At 47.4% G+C, this 19,764-nt stretch overlaps 1 protein-coding gene across 4 annotated transcripts in view; it reads left to right on the top strand.

Annotated features, from left to right (window-relative positions):
* Positions 1-13,791: 13,791 nt before the first annotated feature.
* LOC119392323 (serine/threonine-protein phosphatase 2B catalytic subunit 2) overlaps positions 13,792-19,764 on the top strand; it is a 124,588-nt gene continuing 118,615 nt past the window's right edge. For all 4 annotated transcript variants that reach the window (XM_037659683.2, XM_037659682.2, XM_037659681.2 and 1 more), the window contains exon 1: positions 13,792-14,018. In XM_037659683.2, coding sequence (XP_037515611.1) covers positions 13,970-14,018 — 49 coding nt within the window. In that variant the 5' untranslated portion in view covers positions 13,792-13,969. The remainder of the gene's footprint in view (positions 14,019-19,764) is intronic.

Here is a 19,764-nt window from a genome sequence, read left to right as displayed (position 1 = left end):
CGATTTCGGTCTGCCGACTGTGTCTTTTGTCGTGCCGTCGTCCTATTTACACTGAAACGACGCCAACAATCGGTCGATCGTCTGTGAAAGACGCCGTCCACGTCTTATCGCGCTCCCAGCCTCTCGTCGGCCGATTCTCTTGTCACACGGAAGGCGTGCACAGCGACACCGACTAAACTTGCGCGCTAAAGTTGAAAACGGGGTAACACCTGCAGCTCATTTAGGCCGTCCTCCCTCCTCTACCATTGTCCCTTCCGGGGTAGCGGCGCGGCCCCGGCCACCCCTTCCGGCGTCGGGGACGCGGGTGCGGACAGACAAAGGGAAGCAAAGAAAAGACGTCGGAGGGGTGCGCGAGATGCCCATTGTCAAATGCCCGAGTATGTCGAGGGGGATCTCCCCCCAGATCTACCCCTTCGACGTTCGAAGCAACGACATGGGAAAATTTTCGCTCGGCCACCGATCTCCCGAAGACCTCCCGACGACACATGGCCGATACGTTCTGCTGGTGTTTTTGGTCTGCCATCATGTTACACTACTACGACATGCTGTCTTTGGAGGCGTCGGCGTCGTTGTCGGGCTAGTGTGACCAGACGGTCCGGCGACATCGTCGGCGGGCGACTAGTCGGACGACCGTCTGCGTCTGCCTCGTGTCTGCGTCGGTGTCGTGTCGCCCTAGTGTAAACGCGCCTTTTCGTAGTAGTGTAACATGATGGCAGACCAAAAACACCAGCAAAACGCATCGGCAGACTGGTCGTCGGCAGGTCGTCGGGAGATCCGTGGCCGAGCGAAAATTTGCCCATGTCGTTGCTTCGAACGTCGAGATTCTCAGGCATTTGACAATGGGCATCGTGCGCACCCCTCCGACGTCTTTTCTTTGCTTCCCTTTGTCTGTCCGCACACCCGTCCCCGGACGAAGGAAGGGGTGGCGGGAGCCGCGCAGCTACCCCGAGAGGGACATTGGTAGAAAAGGGAGGACGGCCTTACAAATTTGCCCATGCGTCGAAGGGGGAGATCTCCCCGCGCGAGCGAAAGCCGAGCAGCGTTTGAATGGGCATTGTGCGCACCCCTCCGACGTCTTTTCTTTGCTTCCCGTCCCCCGACATCCGAAGGGGTGGCGGGGGCTACGCGGCTACACCAGAGGGACAATGGTAGAGGAGGGAGGACGGCCTAAATGAGCTGCAGGTGGTCCCCCGTTTTCAACTTTTACGAGCAAGTTTAGGCGGTGTCGCTGTGCGTGCCTTCTGTGTGACAAGAGAATCGGCCGACGAGAGGCTGGGAGCACGATAAGACGTGGACGGCGTATTTCACAGACGATCGGCCGACTGGTGGCGTCGTAGCAGTGTCGATAGGACGACGACACGACAAAAGACACTCCCGGCGATAGTCGGCAGACCGAAATCGGTGTCGTGTCGCTCTAGTGTAAACGCGCAGCGACCTCCTCTCCTAAACTGCGAGGGGAGCCCTATTGTTGAAAGTTGTGGAGAGGATATGGTAAATAAGGGAGTTCGAAAAAAGTGGAAAGCGTTTAACGCCGGCCTTTAAGGACTAGTCCCCATGAAAAAATAAGACGAGTGGCTGGTGCGTGCTCACGCTCGCGGGCTCTCATGGTTCCGGCAGGACACCAGGTAGTTGAGCCAGGACCGTGAAACAGTAAAGATCTCTAGCTCTCTCTTGTTCCTGGCTCCGTGTCATCTGGGAGGGCTTCAGGTGTTCACTGGCCTTGAGCACACACCTTTTATGCTAGTAATCATGTCCTATCATGCAGACAGAAGTTATTAACTGGGCCGAAGAGGTCGTGGCGAGCTACTTGCCACCACCATTCGTACCACCGGCAAGCTAAATTCAACGACCATATGTGCCGTCCATAAAGTTGTTTTTCTCTCTCCCTCGGTACCTACAAGCCCAGCTTTCCGCCTTAGTACAAACGCTTGGGCGTGGTGCTGATAAAATATTGGAAGGAGCACAACGTAATAGCTAGAAGTTAGACCTGTGCGCCGCTCCCAAAATCCGCGGTGGTGGCGCGCCGGTGTTTCCACCTCCGGCAGCGTCGTGTGAACGGCGCGGGGTTCATCGGATCGGCGGCGACGTGGCGCGAGGGGAGGGGGGAGGCGTAGATTCAAGAGATCGTGGGGAGAGAATTTTGTCCCTTGAATTTTGTAAAAGATCTGTTTCAGCGAAAGGGCGAAGCAGTGAATGCGATAGCAACATGTCGTAATGTTATAGGAACTAAGGCTAGCAGCTAATATTGGTCCGATCTCGCGTAACTCCACAAAACGCTGGTATATGGGAATACGGCCGCTCCCGGGAGAGAAGCGGTTTTCGTGCAGTTTCTCGTATCAGTGGACACAACACGAAGCGGTGAAATCACAGCGCGTAGAAGGGTATGTACAAGTCGTTTGCTGATGTCTACCGTCATAACGATCGCGCCCTTCTAGTCAAAGTTCGCAGTTGCTGCTCGAGCCACGAAGCCCTCCCCTTTAATCCGGCGTCCCTTCATGCTCCTTCGCCCAGCGAAACACGAACGGGGCGTTTCCTTTCTGGTTGAAGAGCAATTAACGGCAGGTCTCGCAGGCGGGGTTATGTTACTGCATGCGCCCTCCGTGCGAGAGAGAAGGCCAGCTTGTTTCATCTCTGCTTCAGCCATGTTCCTCGCCAGCGCACGCGAGCTTTTACTCGCGGTTACAACATACGATGCGCGCAGCAATGTGTCGATTTGGACTTTATACGGAACAGTACGGCGACGTTGAAAAGCTGTCCAGAGTGTCCATATAATTGTTATATCGCAATCAAAAAATATACAAAACCGTGGAAGAGGGCTCGCCTTTTTTCCGGAGAGCTGCATCGTCTCCGCTGCAAAGAGTTCGTCCGTTGGAAGAATCAAATAATCCGACGCCTTTTCCATTGATTTTGTTCTCGCCATACCCTTCTTACAGGCGATATCTCCTCGCCACATGTTTCTTCAAAAAACACGCGTACAATGTAAGTATACTAAGCGCTCAGCCAATCAGGATTTCGCGCTTGTCGGCTTACACTCTGTTATCTCCTCTTGCCTCAGTAGATTGCGCACGATATATAGTCACGCGAGACAAGGAAGAATGGGTGGGCTACTCCATGGCAAAGCAGGGTGGGAAACAATCACAAGTGATATTTCTCGTATATGGAACAATCGAGAGTGCGTACCCTAATGGTGTCACGTGAATCACTGTTGTGGCCTCACGAATTGCGCCAAAAAGGCGAAAAACGCCAAGAGAGAATAACGCGCTCGAGTTTGTATTTTTCAGAGGCATGTTTTGGGGCCCTTTATACGGACAGTCTGGACAGCTTTTCACCGTCGCCGTACTGTTGGGGAATTTCGGCATCTAAGCCATAATGGTATTGTTCTATTTTTTACCTTCTGTTTATCACCTCTTGATATGTAATAACGTTGTAAAGTACTAACACACAGGAACTGAAACATGTGCTATGAATAACTACTTTTTTTATGCAGTAATTCAGGTCGGTTTGTACTGGTCCCCATAGCCAAATAATGCAATAGGTGGGACTGAACTTCAAAAAATTGTTTTCTTCCCTAAAACAAAAACTACTTCACGAATAAACTTTCTGTGGCCGAAGGTGTTATGATTACTCAATCGTATGCGCTTTTCTTCTATTTTTCTTTGACCACCTTAGGGTCGCTACCAGACGAGTGTCTGAACATAGGCCCAACTGTCGCACTTTTTTCCAAGTTCAGCATTTTATTTCTAGAGTCCTGTGATGCCGCCACACAGGCAAAACAAAAACTTTTAGAGATAGTACGTTTTATGGAGAGAGTTCTATAAAAATAATTGATGTATTTGAATCTACAATCGTTCTTTTGTAAAAAAAAATTCCCGGAAACGCTGCAATTTACTCAATTTTACCTAAGCACTAAGGGTGTAAAATATAAAGCTACTTTAAGCAACTGTCCTACAATTGAAGCGCGATGCTCTAAAACACAAAAAGCTAGTTTCGAATGAATGCGTGAAACGGTCCATTTATAGCGATTTTTTTCTTCCGTTACCTGATTGTCCACCATATCGAGAAGTTCAAATGGCGCTCACGTGCCCGAAAAAATTTTGCCGCTCGAAATATTTTGGGGAAAATACTGTAGAACTGATGTCTATATGTGTGTAGTTTCCTCAGATTTTTTCAGAAAAATTGATTTTTGTTGAGCGCCCAGACTGGGACAGTTGGCATGGAATGACCCTATATACAAAAATTGGTGACCGCATGCGCACAGGAGGACCGTTATAACTAAAAAATAAATTGATAACTCCTATGGTACAATGGCGTAAATCATGGGGGGGGGGGGGGTTTAGGGGGTTCCCAACCCCCCTTGTGTTCAGGCTGGGGTACACTCCTTGCAAGTGTCCCCCCTTGAGATTTATTTTTCAAACATTATATCTGAATTACTTGACAGTTAAAGATACCCAGAGCTTTTTTTTTAAATTTTATCAGCATTTAGGCTTCAGCATCATTAGATCATTCGCCCCATAAATTAGGCGACGCACCTTGTATCAAGGCCGCTACGGGCTATTATATGTGAAGCCCTTGTGAAGCAATCTGAAGACCTTCCAAATAGCCGAAACGACGTACGAAAGTGAAATCTGCTTTTCGTTTCAAAAGGTACTCAAAGCTTCCTGAAAAGGTACGGATTACTTCTGACGTGCCGCAAATGTTCATTACGATGCAGATGCACATCCAAATACAAAATAAAAAAAAGAATTACCGATCATCTATCGTTATTTATTTGTGGCGACGATTCGTTGGAGTCCATTGTAGTGATGCAAAACTATCGGCAAATCGACTACCGATAACATCAATAGTTTTGTTTGAACTATCGATAGTGTAAAGAAAATAACGATAGTACTACTATCGATAAACTATCGATAGTATTATACCGGTAGCGCAATCGACAGTACAGTCGGTAGTATTATTACAGACATTACTATAGTTACTGTGAACAATTATGCTGTTGCTGGCTGGCGATATTGCCAAAAAGCATTTGCGATAGGCCTACTATCTGCAATACTGAGTTTACTTAATTTATGAGCAACTTTTTGCCGAAATACAATTGTTTTTCTGCAGTGAAAATGCATGGATATATCCATCAATAAATTCATATTCAAAGGTAACCACTTACACCTTACAATTAACAAACCTAATTCTTGATATTTTTATTTTGAAATCACAAAAAGCAATATGAATTTTAAGCCGTACAGTACCTTCAAATGTAACGTTCTGGTTTCCTGTACACTTGAACAATTTAACTTAATTGTCACGGGTCAGCCAAGAATTCTGGGGAAGGAGCGCAATCAGTGCATGTCAACTTTCTTGCACTTCAGCCTCTTCCCCCTGTTCCACACACTCGGGGAGAGAAGTTTATGCTGCGATGAGTTCTCCCGGTTGATTTTATACTATGGGTAGTGCTATCAAATTTATTATCGATAGCGCTATCGATAGTTTTTCTTACCATCGATGGTTCGATAGTGACTGAACTATCGATAGTATCGATAGTACCGTCGATAGTTCTGCATCACTAGTCCATTGACAATGAAGAAGGAATCCGATTGCTCCACCATGATTCGCAAATACGGTTTTATTTTCAATTATATAAAAACTGAACTCATCCTTTGGAATAAAAAAAAAAGTAAACGAGCTTGTGCCACGGCGCCGGGCCAGGGAGCTTAGCCTAACAGCAATGAGCAGCCACTTTCTAGGATATTTCTAGCTAATACGCCATTCGGGGGTAAACTATCAATGAATATACTAGAACTTTTTGTTATAACCTGTAGACATAGGCGTGCACACGGGGTGGGGGGGGGGATGCAGGGAGGAGCGCCCCCCCCCCCCCCCTATTAACCTAAGGGGGGCGCAAAGTCTGCCGCATACCATTATTCAGTCGTAACTGCCCTGTCATTGTTTAAAGAGCAGGGTTTCGGCGACGCAGATTGTTCACGATAATGCCGGCGAAGGGCCCCTTATGTTGCATTCCTAGAACTGTTTACTTCACATCTTTTCGTTCCGGTAAGCCAGGGACCAAAGGCAGGCCATTGCGAGAGGCACGTCATCGCCACATTTTCATTTTTCATCCATTGTGAAGCATGTTAGCATGTTGTCTCTTGGACCCGAATACCGGGGGGGGGGGGGGGGGGGAGGGAGCAGGGTTATGGCCACGCAGATTGTTCACGATAATGGCGGCGAAGGCCCCTTATGTTGCTATTCCTAGAACTGTTTACTTCACATCTTTTCGTTCCGGGTAAGCCAGGGACCAAAGGCAGGCCATGTGAGAGGCACGTCATCGCCACATTTTCATTTTTTCATCCATTGTGAAGCATGTTAGCATGTTGTCTCTTGGACCCGAATACCGGGGGGGGGGGGGGGGGGTGGAGGGGAGCAGGGTTATGGCCACGCAGATTGTTCACGATAATGGCGGCCGAATGGGGGCTGCAATAAAACTTTGCCTCCCCCCCCTCCCTTAATGGGGATCCTGCGCATACCTCTGCGCGTAAATGTACAACTTTTCTTTAACTTGACCCTAATTCCCCGTCCTGCAACCATGTAAGAAGAATCTCCCACGATCAAACCTGTAATATTTCTTGTAAGCATGTTTATGCTCGCCGGCCGGTGCTTTCTTTAATAATACAATCATGGTGGGGCAATCGGATTCCTTCTTTCATTGTCAATTGACTTGTGATGCAGAACTATCGATGGTACTATCGAACCATCGATGGTAGGAAAAACTATCGATAGCGCTATCGATAATAAATTTTGATAGTACTACCATAATATAAAATCAACCTGTGAGACCTCATTGCAGCATAAACTTCGCTCCCCGAGTGTGTGGAACAGGGGGAACAGGCTGGAGTGCAATAAAGTTGACATGCAATTAAGCTCCTTCACCAGAATTCTTGTTTGACCCGTGACAATTAAGTTAAATTGTTCAAGTGTACAGGAAACCAGAACGTTACATTTGACGGTACTGTACGGCTTAAAATTCACTTCACTGTACGGCTTAAAATTCAATGTACGGCTTAAAATTGCTTTTTGTGATTTCAAAATAAAAATATCAAGAATTAGGTTTGTTAATTGTAAGTTTTAAGTGGTTACCTTTGAATATGAATTTATTGATGGATATATCCCTGCATCTTCACTGCAGAAAGAATTGTTATTTCGGCAAAAAGTTGCTCATAAATTAAGTAAACTCAGTATTGCAGATAGTAGGCTATCGCAAACGCTTTTTGGCAATATCGCCAGCCAGCAACAGCATAATTGTTCACAGTAACTATAGTAATGTCTGTAATAATACTGGCGACTGTACTGTCGATAGCGCTACCGGTATAATACTATCGATAGTTTATTGATATTAGTACTATCGATATTTTCTTTACACTATCGATAGTTCAAACAAAACTATTGATGCTATCGGTAGTCGATTTTGCCGATAGTTTCGCATCACTACAATGGACTCCAACGAATCGTCGCCACAAATAAATAACGATAGATGATCGGTAATTCTTTTTTTTATTTTGTATTTGGATGTGCATCTGCATCGTAATGAACATTTGCGGCACGTCAGAAGTAATCCGTACCTTTTCAGGAAGCTTTGAGTACCTTTTGAAACGAAAAGCAGATTTCACTTTCGTACGTCGTTTCGGCTATTTGGAAGGTCTTCAGATTGCTTCACAAGGGCTTCACATATAATAGCCCGTAGCGGCCTTGATACAAGGTGCGTCGCCTAATTTATGGTGCGAATGATCTAATAATGATGAAGCCTGAATGCCGATAAAATTTAAAAAAAAAAACGCTTTAGGGTCCCTTTAACTGTCAAGTAATTGAAATATGTTTGAAAAATAAACCTCAGGGGGGGACACTTGCAAGGGGTGCCCCCCTAGCCTGAACAATAGGGGGGTCAGGACCCCCTGACCTCCCCCATGATTTAAGCCACTGGCACTGCCGCAACCTTCCGTTTATACACCGGGAAGTTTGGCCGACGTAACAACGGCCACAGGACAATGGAATCCTGTATACCTCTGCGGTTTTGCACTGAAGAAAACGCGCAGCATGGCTCCCCTTATTCATGCCACCATGACATGTAGCAGGCTTAGTTTTTAATTGAGGCGTTGGGGCAGCCGAGTCGATCTTCTTCGGAATGTTGCTGCAGTTCCTGGATCAGGACCTGGAACTGGGAATAGGTCAAAACTTACCTCCAAAAACTTTTTTTTCTCGCGGGCCTCCCCCCTGTAACCCTGTAATTTCAATTCCTCGGGAAACAGTGGCGTACCAACTCGGTCCCGAGTGCGGGGGCCAAGCGTCGCTCACTCTGTCAGCCGTGTATATATATATATATATATATATATATATATAATATATATATATATATATATATATATATATATATATATATATAATATATATATATATATATATATATATGTATAGATATATGTATATATATATATATATATATATATATATATGTGAAGAACCAGACAGAGACAACACCCGTTTCTCGGGCAAGCTGTTCTAATCTCTGTCCTCGTCTTTCTCTCCTCTCTAGCTGCCCGCGCGCCAGGGCCTCGGTGCCGCTCTTCGTCATCACACTCGGCCATGACTGCGAGCGCGCGGAACAGTCGACAATGTCTCTGGTGGGCGGTTTTGGCTGCATCGCGGTGGTCGGTCCCGACCACGCTGCAAGTTGGTTGGGAGACTTGCAAGAAGTGCCTCTGGTGGGCGACACTCGTTGAATAGCGGTGGTCGCTCCCGGCCACGCTGCGACTTGGCGTGTGGATGAGTCATAAATATCTCAGTTCGGCGACACTGGCTGCATGGCGGTGGTCGGTCCAGGCCCCGCGGCGACTTGGCTTGAGAAGGTGCCTCAGCGTGCTCTGGCGGGCGACCCTGGTTGATATAATGTGGTCGTATGTAGTTCGCACGTTTATCCCGTCGCAGTTGGCAGAACAGGGCAGGACGTGGTGGGCCCTGTAGCACCACTTGCTGCACCGAACGAGGCCATCTGCGTTTTTTGCAGTGGTTCGAGGGGCGTCTAGGTCTCTTACTAGACGTCTGTGGCAACGGGAAGCTCAGTTCACGCGTTGACCTTTGACACCGCTTGTACTTTTGCAGCGTTGTCGCTGTGGAGCACCACCCCGCCGTTCCGAAGTCAGCTTTTCTTGAAGACGCGCTGCGCGCAGCAGGGGCATCCTCGCAAGAAGCCGTTCCAACAGCAGAAGACTTGTGCTGCACAGGCAGGTCGATCTCCGCCGTGTCAGACTCATTGGCGGCTTCTGGAGAGACGTCTCGCAGCAAGTTGGAAGCATTTTCGCGTTCTGCCAGTGCATGCTGTGAGGTACGCAGATCCGCCTTCGTCTGGGCAGAGAGGATCGCGTTTGAACCGACGGAAAAGCACGGCTCGTTGCATGGTAGAGCGTCCAGTACTGTAAGTGTCGGTGCCTCCAAATGGTCAAGCGACGACGAGCATGGGGGTGGCTTTTCCGACAGATGTGGACGGAAAACGCTCTCGGCCACCGGCAGGGATGTTATGGCGTTGGATACCGACGCCGAGTCCGTGACTTGAGATGGTAGGCCTGGTCTAAGTTGTGTGCTTGTCCCAGGGCAGGTTGAGGCACTGTCTGTAGGTGAGCTGCAATGCACAGTTGCAGCCTTCTCGAGGTGGTGCCCCTTCAGAGTTCCATCCTCGGTAGCAGTGAGGTTCGACTGGGTGGTGGTACTGAGGTGGTGATCAATCGGTCCAAAGGCAGCTATGAGCCTGGTGCTCCACTCGGCCCAGGATTGCTGCCTCACGCCTTCGTACCTGTGCCACGCCGCGGCACCGTCCCGAAGGCGGTCTATGGCCACGGACCACTTCTGTTGATCCGTCCAGCACTCGCGAGCTCCGATCGCGTTTACGGTCGCCACCCAGTTGTTGGCGTCGTTCTGGAAGCCGCAGAACTCCGGCAACTCACAGATAGCCGGCGACGGTGGGGCAGCAGACGAAAATCTGGAGTATGGCGACGCCAAGGAGCCCAGCTGAGATGCGAGATGCGTCAGGGCACACCGGAGCTCTCTACGGTTCTGGACTGAGCAGGATTCAAGGCCTTGTGAGGCAGCTGCAGCAAACAGAGCATTCATTGTGCACAATGATGGGATAGCGGCAGGATACAGCTCGGAGCACCGCGCTATCCTGGTGTTAATCTCGACGCGGAGTTGTGCGATGGTACGCAACAGCTCCGCGGCGCTGTCGGATGAGGTGCACAAGGAGCGAGGATTCAGGTCCCCGGAATATGCTGTGGTAGCGGTACTCCCCATGGCAACATCCACGTCCAAGGAAGCCTGAACGGCGTCCCTTGGATGCTCACGCGTTGAAAGAGTCACGCGTTGGAAGGGCACGGGATGCGTGCCACGGGAGGTGTACGCGACGTTCCCAGACGACAGGAGCCCGTGCACATTCTCAGGCGAAAATGGTAGCACGGTTCCTGAAACGTCGTACCCTGGAACACCCGAAGAGTCATGGACGCCGTCCGCGGATGATTGGATGCGTGGCGGCAGCAGCGGTCGAGTCGTAGAGTCCATGATCGAGGAAGCGTGGACGGCGTTCCTTGGATGGATAGACCCGCGCTGCTGACGACCCTCGAGGACACGTGGCTTCCGCTTCAAGGTTCGATTGACGTCGGAGGCTGCGCCATTGTGAAGAACCAGACAGAGACAACACCCGTTTCTCGGGCAAGCTGTTCTAATCTCTGTCCTCGTCTTTCTCTCCTCTCTAGCTGCCCGCGCGCCAGGGCCTCGTTGCCGCTCTTCGTCATCACAGTATATATATATATATATATATATATATATATATATATATATAATATATATATATATATATATATATATATATATATATATATATATATATATATATATATATATATATATATATATATATACATATATATATATGTATGTATAGAGCGAGAGAGAGAGAACTATTTGCCCTCAATTTGACGTAATTTTTTATATACAGAGAGATAATTTTTCAAAACTGTTCTCTGAAATCACGGAAGAAGCTGCACAAACAGATTGCGTAGGATGGGCCGCCCTCTACCGCGACAACACAGCTGTGTTTAATAACATTATGGAAAAATTACCGTCAATTTTAGAAATTACAGCCACATTTAACCGTTGCATCTGAGCATTCCATCTGCAACCTTCACAGTCTCAGTTTGGCGTCGTAAATACGATGAGTATGAAGAACCTGCTTTGGGAATTTAGTACCCTAAATTCTCACTTATTAAACAACACATGTGGCTGACAAAGCAAGGTACTTTGCAGAAGTCTTCATAATAGGCCGATTATAATTTTTTTTTTTTTTTTTACTGTAAGAGCCCTCTAATTTAAAGTCTTTCTGAAGAAGACCAAGTTTTGTCGATTAATTTTTAAGGAAACCATATTGAGCTGGCTGTGTATATAAGATTATGAATGACTACAAATTTATATACTAGGTGTCATTCCTTGCCCCCCTACTTTTCCCAGCCTGTGCGGGGGGTAGAAGGAAAAACGGCGAAGTGGCCCTTTTCTCCTCTTCTCTGGCTCCTCCAAGTAAATACGCTTACGTAAACTGTATAAGCTCAAATTTTCTTCGATAAATGTGGGCGATTATAACGTTAAACTACCCCTGATTGTTTCGTTCCGTATAGATCGTTAGCTGTCAATGATTGGTAAAACAAAAAATTTCTGGGTCATGCTCACACACTTGCTCGTAACACGACGCAACAAATGACACGTAAGGGATCCACCGCGTAACGACCACGTACGCATACATAAAAAGCAAGAAAAGCAAAATAAACTATTTTCAGTACGGCATATTGTTGGTCATTGGTTTCTCGCTATTATTCAAAAGTTTTCGACGTGCCATAAAATCGCGTCCTTGTTAAGCGACATCACAAGTCTGCAAAACTCGCGGCGTTAAAATGAAGTGTGCACAATAAACAGCGCCGTAAGTAAACTCTTTTTTTTTTTTTTTTGAATAGCCGGACGGTGTCTCATTCTGAACGCAATAAAGAAGGCTGCCCGCCCATCGCATTGGCAGCGGCGAGATGGAGCTTATAGGAGCTGGCGAGATGGAACGATATGCGTATAATAGATACTTGCGTTTGTAGTATAACGGTGTTGAGCTGTTTTTGCGCGTATACACCTCTCTGTGAACTCATCCTTGCTGAGAGAAAGAGAAAGAGAGAAATGAACATCATTAGGAACAGACACAAGCCTTTGCAGGTGGACAGTCTTCTCAGTCCAGAAAACTGTGGAGGTAGATCCCTGGTCAGGTAGATCATGTTAAGGGGCAAACTCGAAGGCTGGGCTTCTCAAAGTGCTCGAATTCACTGCCTTATTTATAAGCCGCTGCGATCGCTGCAGGCTGCCATATGATAATCAAGGTGAAGCAGGTTAATCGGAGACTAAATCATGAACCTTTTTTAGCTGTCCTGGCTCGGCACAACTAACATACTCGACACTTCTGCACACTCATCAACTCGCAGCTTGGATATGGAGCAGCGGCGATGCCATTCGTTTTCAAAGAAACTAAATTGCCTGTAAGAGGAAGAGCATTCGATCGGGCTTTAAAACGTTTACTGATTCCCACCCGTATTTGCGTCACCGATTAAGTAAATTTCAGGCCAGGCAGAACAAAATAAAATTATGACACATTGCTGTAATATTACAGAGCCCCTGCCGAGCGGTGGTCTTCTCTGCAATGCTCGAGCGCAAGGCGCGAAAGCGCCGCATAGGTTGCCCGCACGGCAGAGGGCCTACAGTGCGTGGCCATGAGACACGGAGGACAGTCTTCACGGCAGAATCGTAGGACAGATTGTTTTTTATATATAATTACGTGATTGCTCCGTTGAAGTAAAACTTTGCCTGACTTGTTAGTTTCCCAGTCTGCAGCTGACAATGACCGCTGTCGAAAGTGGGGGAAGGGGGGTGGGGCTAGCGCCCCCCTTGACCCCCCCCCCCCCCGTTGGATACGCCTATGTCGGGAAACCCCTGGTTGCCTTATACCCGAGCCGTATTCATTAGCACGATGGTCTCGTGCGAACATTATGAAAAGTAAGAACGACGTTGAGGAGATTTTCGTCAAAGGTATCTGATGTTTTAACTGTCGCAATATCTATAGAAGTTTAGCTACACAGCGCATATCCTCTCGGATGCAGCAGCCTTTACGATATTAGAAGAAATAATATTTACTCGTACAAGAAGTACTCACCGACAAATTATAATACTCGCCCAGTTGCGACAAGCGTTGTTTAAATTTGCCGCCGAAATTAGTGCGCCACCTATTCGACTAAAAAGATTCCAGAATCACGTTGAAAATAATTCTAGTAATATACTTTCTACGGAAACTTATATGTAATTTTTGTATATATTTGCGTTTACATGTCGCTAATATTTCGTTGATACGACACTAAGGCGCGCTTGAATCAAAACAAAAATGCTTGAGGCAGGCGAATCTTGACGCGGCATACCGAGAACGCGAAATACAGCTTGTCGACGTTCTATTACGGTTCACTACTGCATGATACATTTTGTGAAAAGGTCCCGGAGGTGTCTTCTATAGTAGGGACACATTTTAGAGCAAACTGCTGTCCTCAAACGTTTGAAATTCACGAAATTATTTTACTGAAGTTTGAATTTGAAGGAAGACACTGCAGGTTGAGTGACGTCAGTACAGCTGTCCAATGAACACGCTCCTCTGCCGAGAGCGGCGAACGGGGCGCCTCCACTGCCGTCGAGCGTCGCGATTGGTCCTCTCAGTCTGCGCGCAAAATTATGCGCAATGCAGCATGCAAACAGGAGTTTGTTGTTTACGCCATTTGTGGCCGTCGTAGTGTTGTGTGATCTTTCTTTATCGCAGTGATATACTTGTCATCCGTATGTGTTTCGTGTAACGTGAACACCTAGGATTATTAACATGTCGGCGAATAACGCGAAAATACCAACGACGGAACGCGTCGTCAAAAGTAAGTCGTTTTTATCTACCCTACTCCCTGGCGTCCATGGGCTCGCCCCGGGATTTTTGCAGAGTCCGGCGGCCATTTTTGTCGGGTGCAGCCCCTTTAAATATGCAGTGTGTGACCGTACGGCCTTTCCGTGCTGAAATACACGGACCTGCGGGTTAGTATCGAACCGGACACATGCTCCGTGCGCACGGGAGGCGTACGGAACGACACCATAAAAAGCTGGACCGATCGTCGGGCGTTTAAGCCTAACGTTCCCGGTCTCGACCCTTTAAACAAGCTCAGCTGATCGAAAGCCGCGACCGCTGGAAAGCTGGTTTCGCACCGAAATGCGTAGCGTGCACCGAACAGTACAGCGCGTCTCGCTTCTTGCTTGCCGCGCTGTGCTATGTAGTAATCGGTGACGAATACTTCAGCGGAGAGCTGTCCGTGTTTGGGATCGCGCTGCATCAATTTTTGGTGGTCATCGCTAGAGCAGCTTCTTGTTCCTCAGCCTCTCGGCTTGTCATACCGTTGGTTTCATTTCACGGGTGGCGGCTTCGCGGGCGATCCTATTTCGGTGTGCGCTTCGGTGTCCCCCCACTGTGGCGGTATGTTTACATCGGCATGCCTCCCGTTTAATTTTGAGTCGCTACCGACATCGCTTTGGAATCGACCCGAGGTAGTACGCGCGTGCGTTCTCCTACAGCTGTCGACGAACTTGCCGAATTTGAGTAATTGGTATAATGAGGGAAGCCCGGGTTTCCCTGGAACCCGAGTTTCTCTCGAGTAGCGTGTGCCGGAGGGGACCCGAGCGCAGTGGCTCATGGGTCGACCTCGGGCGTTTTTAGAAACCGCTCCCTGTTCACGCTGAAATTGGACGTCGTGGCCGTGTTTTCCGCCGCGACCTCCCTTGTCCGCAGGAACACAATGCCGCGTTTTCGTCAGTCCGAGAGCGCGTCCTGGCAAGGAGCGCTCAATATCCCACCGGGTTTTGGCCGAAAGAGGGGAGGGGATGGGTTGCCATTTTGGACCCGTGCGATCGTCGTCGATGTGCGAACAACTCGCCGGCGCTGGGAGACCGGGTCGTTAGTACGAAACAAGGAAAAAGACCACCACCCAAGGTCGCCGCCGGCTGTGTAGGCGCTTGCGTTTGGTGAAACCGAACCTACCGGATCGTAGAAAGTGAAAAAAATTTTGTTTTTTTGCCGGCGACGTCAGCGCCCGCGGTGGCGCCAGGCAAGGCTTACGATTCAATAAAAGTGGCTCGCTAGGGTACAAAATATACCGTCGCCTTGGTGTGTAGTACCTGCAACGTTCGTCTAACCTGTTCAAAAAGAGCAGTCAAATATAAGGGGCTTATGTCCAATTGCAGCGAACATGGCATCGCGTGCCATAAATGTACTCGTTCCGCAAGTGCAACGCGTAATGAGCTTTCACTCCCGTGGTGCTACTTTGGCAGTAATCGTTCGTTGCGGAAATTCACGCTTTTACGTTACGTGGTAACGATAGCGATGCGAAAATGGCTTCAACCTCCGACACTGTAGAGGCAGTCGTTGATACTGCATGCATTCTGGCCGACATTCAATCCACAAACATTTGTATTCATTACGTTATTTACGTCTGCATGGTATCTTAGGATACACCGTGTTGGACAACTTCGTAGCAGGATGCCCAGCGGGCTGTTCTTGCAGTGCCCCAACTGTCGCTCGAAAGCTCTTCACGGCACCTGTTGATCGCACTTGAGAGTGCACACTCAAGCCCGCGTGGGTGCAACGTCCTTGTTTTCCAGCGCACGATAGACAAGGGGGGTTCTGCCGCTGGACCGATGTCGTACGCCCCGTGCACAAGACTGCTTGTTGTGGTTATGGTGCAGTTTCGTAATCGATATCGCTTGGACAAAGCCTTCTTGTGACGCTTGGTCGGAGGGCGCTCTTGTCGGCCGGGCCGCGAGACTTGTGCCCTGCTAGTCTGACCTGAAGGGAGTCTCGCGGCGGCTAGACGGGAGCGCCGGTCGATGACGAGAAACAGCGCGCTGCTTTGTCGTCAAATTGCTTCGGTGGCCGTCAAAAGCGCGCGCCTGTCCCCTGTACATCTGGCCCTTTGTTTTTCGTGTAGCGAAAACTCAGTTTTTGTTTGTGTCTCGCCACGCCAATTCAGGAACAGCTGCAGGCTCGGACGTTGGGCGGCGAGAGAATTTTTGTCCCGTATTTTTCAACAAGGTCTCCGAGGAGCTGCGTTATGTTGAAAACGTGGACAGGTGAAGCTGCTTTGGGATATGGCCCTGATATTAAGCGGTCAGCCAGAGATTTTTCGTGGCTACCCGGCCTTTGGTCAATGTAAATAATGAACACAGCATTGGCGTCATTTCTGTGGATTAGTTTGTAGTGTAAATTCCATTTTCGTGATTTAGGATGTGGTTATACATCAAAGTATGCAGCCTGGTAGTGGTATTCAGTTTTACCAGGCTGTGCAAGTGTTTCTGGGCTTAAAAAGCTTATGGACTGAAGTTTCACTCAAGTATTTGTCCAAATTGACCGTGAGCACATTATTGCTTTACCATGATCTGGCTTTGCAAACAGCTCTGCGGTTACATTGTAAGCCATTCTTCAAATCTTTATTTGGGAGAAAAAAAGGGACCTTCACTTCCTAGTGCATTTTTACTATTTACGAATAAGGTTTTATTGTCAGCGATTGAGCTCTGGCATTCGAAAAGTTGCCCTGGCGAAGCACTTGTTGCTGGGAACCTGTTATCGGTACCGTTTTTGTTACCTTTCAATGTATGCACTGTCTGCATCAACTGAAATGCCAACAGCAGACTTCGTCTCAAGTGTAACTGAACATTCAGCGGGTAGTGACGTGGGCCAGTCAGCGCCATAGACAGTTGCCCTGCATGTCTAGTCGCCTGCAGGTTGCAAATAATTCATGCCCTACTGCAATGCTCTTTTTCCTTGTTTCATCTGAGAGCAAGGAAAATCAAACGGAAGCTAGATGATCGCAGCAGGGAAAGCATCCCTGTGGACAGCACAGGATGCATGCGCGCCTGCCTATGTTGACAACTGACCAAAGAGACTCATGCTCTAACGTATCCCGCTCAATAAAAGTGTTAACTTTTTGTTGAGAGAGATGTGCATGTTACCATTCAGGGCTTGAATGGTAAATTCTTCTTGCAATGTACCTGGCCCATGTTATTGCAGTAGAGAACTTGGTAAGGTGCTTGATGATAGAAAAGAAAAAAAGGTAACTTACGCCTGTTCGCTTGTGCATTGTCATATACTTGTGTACTTACGCCTGTGAAATGAGCAAATGACTTGAACTTCATCAGGATTGCAGACTTGTGATGAAGCCACAGAACCCAGACACGTTTATAAGGAGTGCACACAGTGCCGACTAGCTTAGCAACTATAGCTAATAGCTAAAGCTCACATTTCCCAAAACTAAACTTGTATAATTTCAAAGACAGTTGGCTGCATTCACTCGTGCCATTTTCAGTTCAATAGTACTCCCATGTACTTGGACTTTACTCAACCCACTTTGACTTGCTCCCCTAAAACATGCACAGACATGATCAGACTTGCAGCCAGTTGGTTCACCTTAACTCGCTCATGCCCGTAAGACTTGCTACTTTCGATCTGTGGAGAGTCAAGTGTATTGTAAACCTGCCATTACAAATCGAATTCAGACTTAAGATGCTTGATTGTTGAAAGCAGACTCTTGCACTGCCCAAAATTCTGCAAGTTAGTGTGGCATGGAAATGCGTGGCTATATAATAGTGTGTAATGCATGTTTGCTGTGCCCTCTTGAATATGGCTATGAATCTTGTAAAACTTGCGTGTGAAGTTTTTTAGCTTCATTTTCTGTCGGCAATATTTTAGGTTGATGAGCAGTTGAAGTGGGCATTTTTGCAAGGACCAGGGCAGTGTTCTCTCATGAAAACAGGTTGTTTTCAATATACGATAAGGACATTTACGATAATGGTTTTCTTCAATATACGATAAGGACTGTTTAAGGACATTGAACTATATAACGCCTTATTGTGTTAGGTGGAGAATAGTCAGCTGATTTGCAATCATTGATAATAGATCTTTGTTTGATGAATCTTACGGTAAAGTTGGCATTAGCCACAGCAATCCTACAAGGTAAAGATGGTTTTATTGAATGACGATATAACGAAACACTTGCTACATAATGCAGCACAGCATTTCCACATCAGCCTTTTCACTAAATGTGTATTGGGGGTTAGCATACACACCTGTTCGCCGCGATGGTATAGTCGTTATGGTGCTCAGCTGCTGAGCTGAAGGTCGCAGGTTCGATCCCTGGCCGTGGCGGTCACATTTAGATGGAGATGACATGCTTGAGGCCTGTGTACTGTGTGATGTCAGTGCATGTTAAAGAACATGAGATAGCCTAAATTTCTGGAGCCTTCCACTACTGCATGCCTCATAACCATATCGTGTTTTTGGCACGTAAAACCCCACAAATTGTTTATTACAGTTTGCATCGGCTGTGCTTACAAAAGGAATCTCTGCATTTGTTGGAAATTCTTGCCTACATTTAGTCACACTTGTCTGTGAACACACGTCTTTCTGCGTGCGAAGCATCGCTGAAGCAACGTGCCAAGCTTTGCACGCAGAGTTTAAACGCAACGCATGCCCAACACAGCTCAAAACCAATATCAGCGAAGCGAGGGCACTGCATGCTCACTGTGAGGCCGTTGGTGCTGGGCTGGGCCCATGTTTTCACTAACTACACACGACAGCACGCACATTAATGCCATATATTACGCTAGACTGATTGTGATAGCCTAATAAACGAAAATGTGGATGGTGGAGGCACTATATTGACATACATAACCTTTTCTTTCTTTCTTGCGGTGACCAGGTCTCTCAGACTAAAACTGAAACACATTATCACTCCGCACAAGCAGTGCCTTGGCATATCAGAAGCTACTGCAATGTAATCGATGATTACAGTCTGATGGCCTATTTAACACGAGTAACTGCGTACATTTTAGAACTTAAGTGAACGCCAGCAGTTATGCTTGAATGTGCAATGATGTATGTATAAAAGCAGGGGTGTTTCACTTGAGGATTGGATTACGAGGGCGGTGCCTGCTGCGATCGTTTTGTTGTGATGATGTTTTGCTGGGCACAAGTTTGTCCCATGAAGTCTTCAGTCTTCCCAAATTCATATGTCGCATTCTTCATCACAACTATGGGACAGAATGGTGACGCTCTAATGGTATCCCAGAACAGTGGCAAGATTTTGACTTTGAAATCCAAATTATGGCTACCTAGTGGTGCCATCATTTTGTAACCGTGCTACCTTCAATGTGGAATTACGAAGTGCAGTTTGGTACACATTCTTTCCTCACCATATTCCAATGTAGGATGGCATAATGGCATATCTAATTCTTTGTAGGGATGTACCTTGACATAGCTGGGAAGCAGGCATCTCGGAACTGAATTCGCAAGATATGAGATGACGTTAGTGTTAAATCACTGCACTAGTGAGTTGTTGCATGCTTGTGCTTTTCCATATCCAGTCTCAACTGCTTACCTCTCATAATGGAGTGATGTGGCGAAACTGCATCGTTGTTGCATCAGGCAGGTATTGAAAGCAAACAGTAATGGAAGAAGACTTATTCTGGGGACTGTACACACTATAATATGCAAGAGGTCAGTTCTGTTTCTTCTGTGAGAACAGGATAGCATGGAGCATTCCACATTGCCTTTTCCAGCAGATAAAAGCGGCTTGTGGGATAACA

Source organism: Rhipicephalus sanguineus, chromosome 1 (genome assembly GCF_013339695.2).
Source record: "Rhipicephalus sanguineus isolate Rsan-2018 chromosome 1, BIME_Rsan_1.4, whole genome shotgun sequence".
NCBI lineage: Eukaryota > Metazoa > Arthropoda > Arachnida > Ixodida > Ixodidae > Rhipicephalus > Rhipicephalus sanguineus.
Note: the sequence above shows the minus strand (reverse complement) of the source record. Positions and strands in the feature narration are given on the sequence as shown.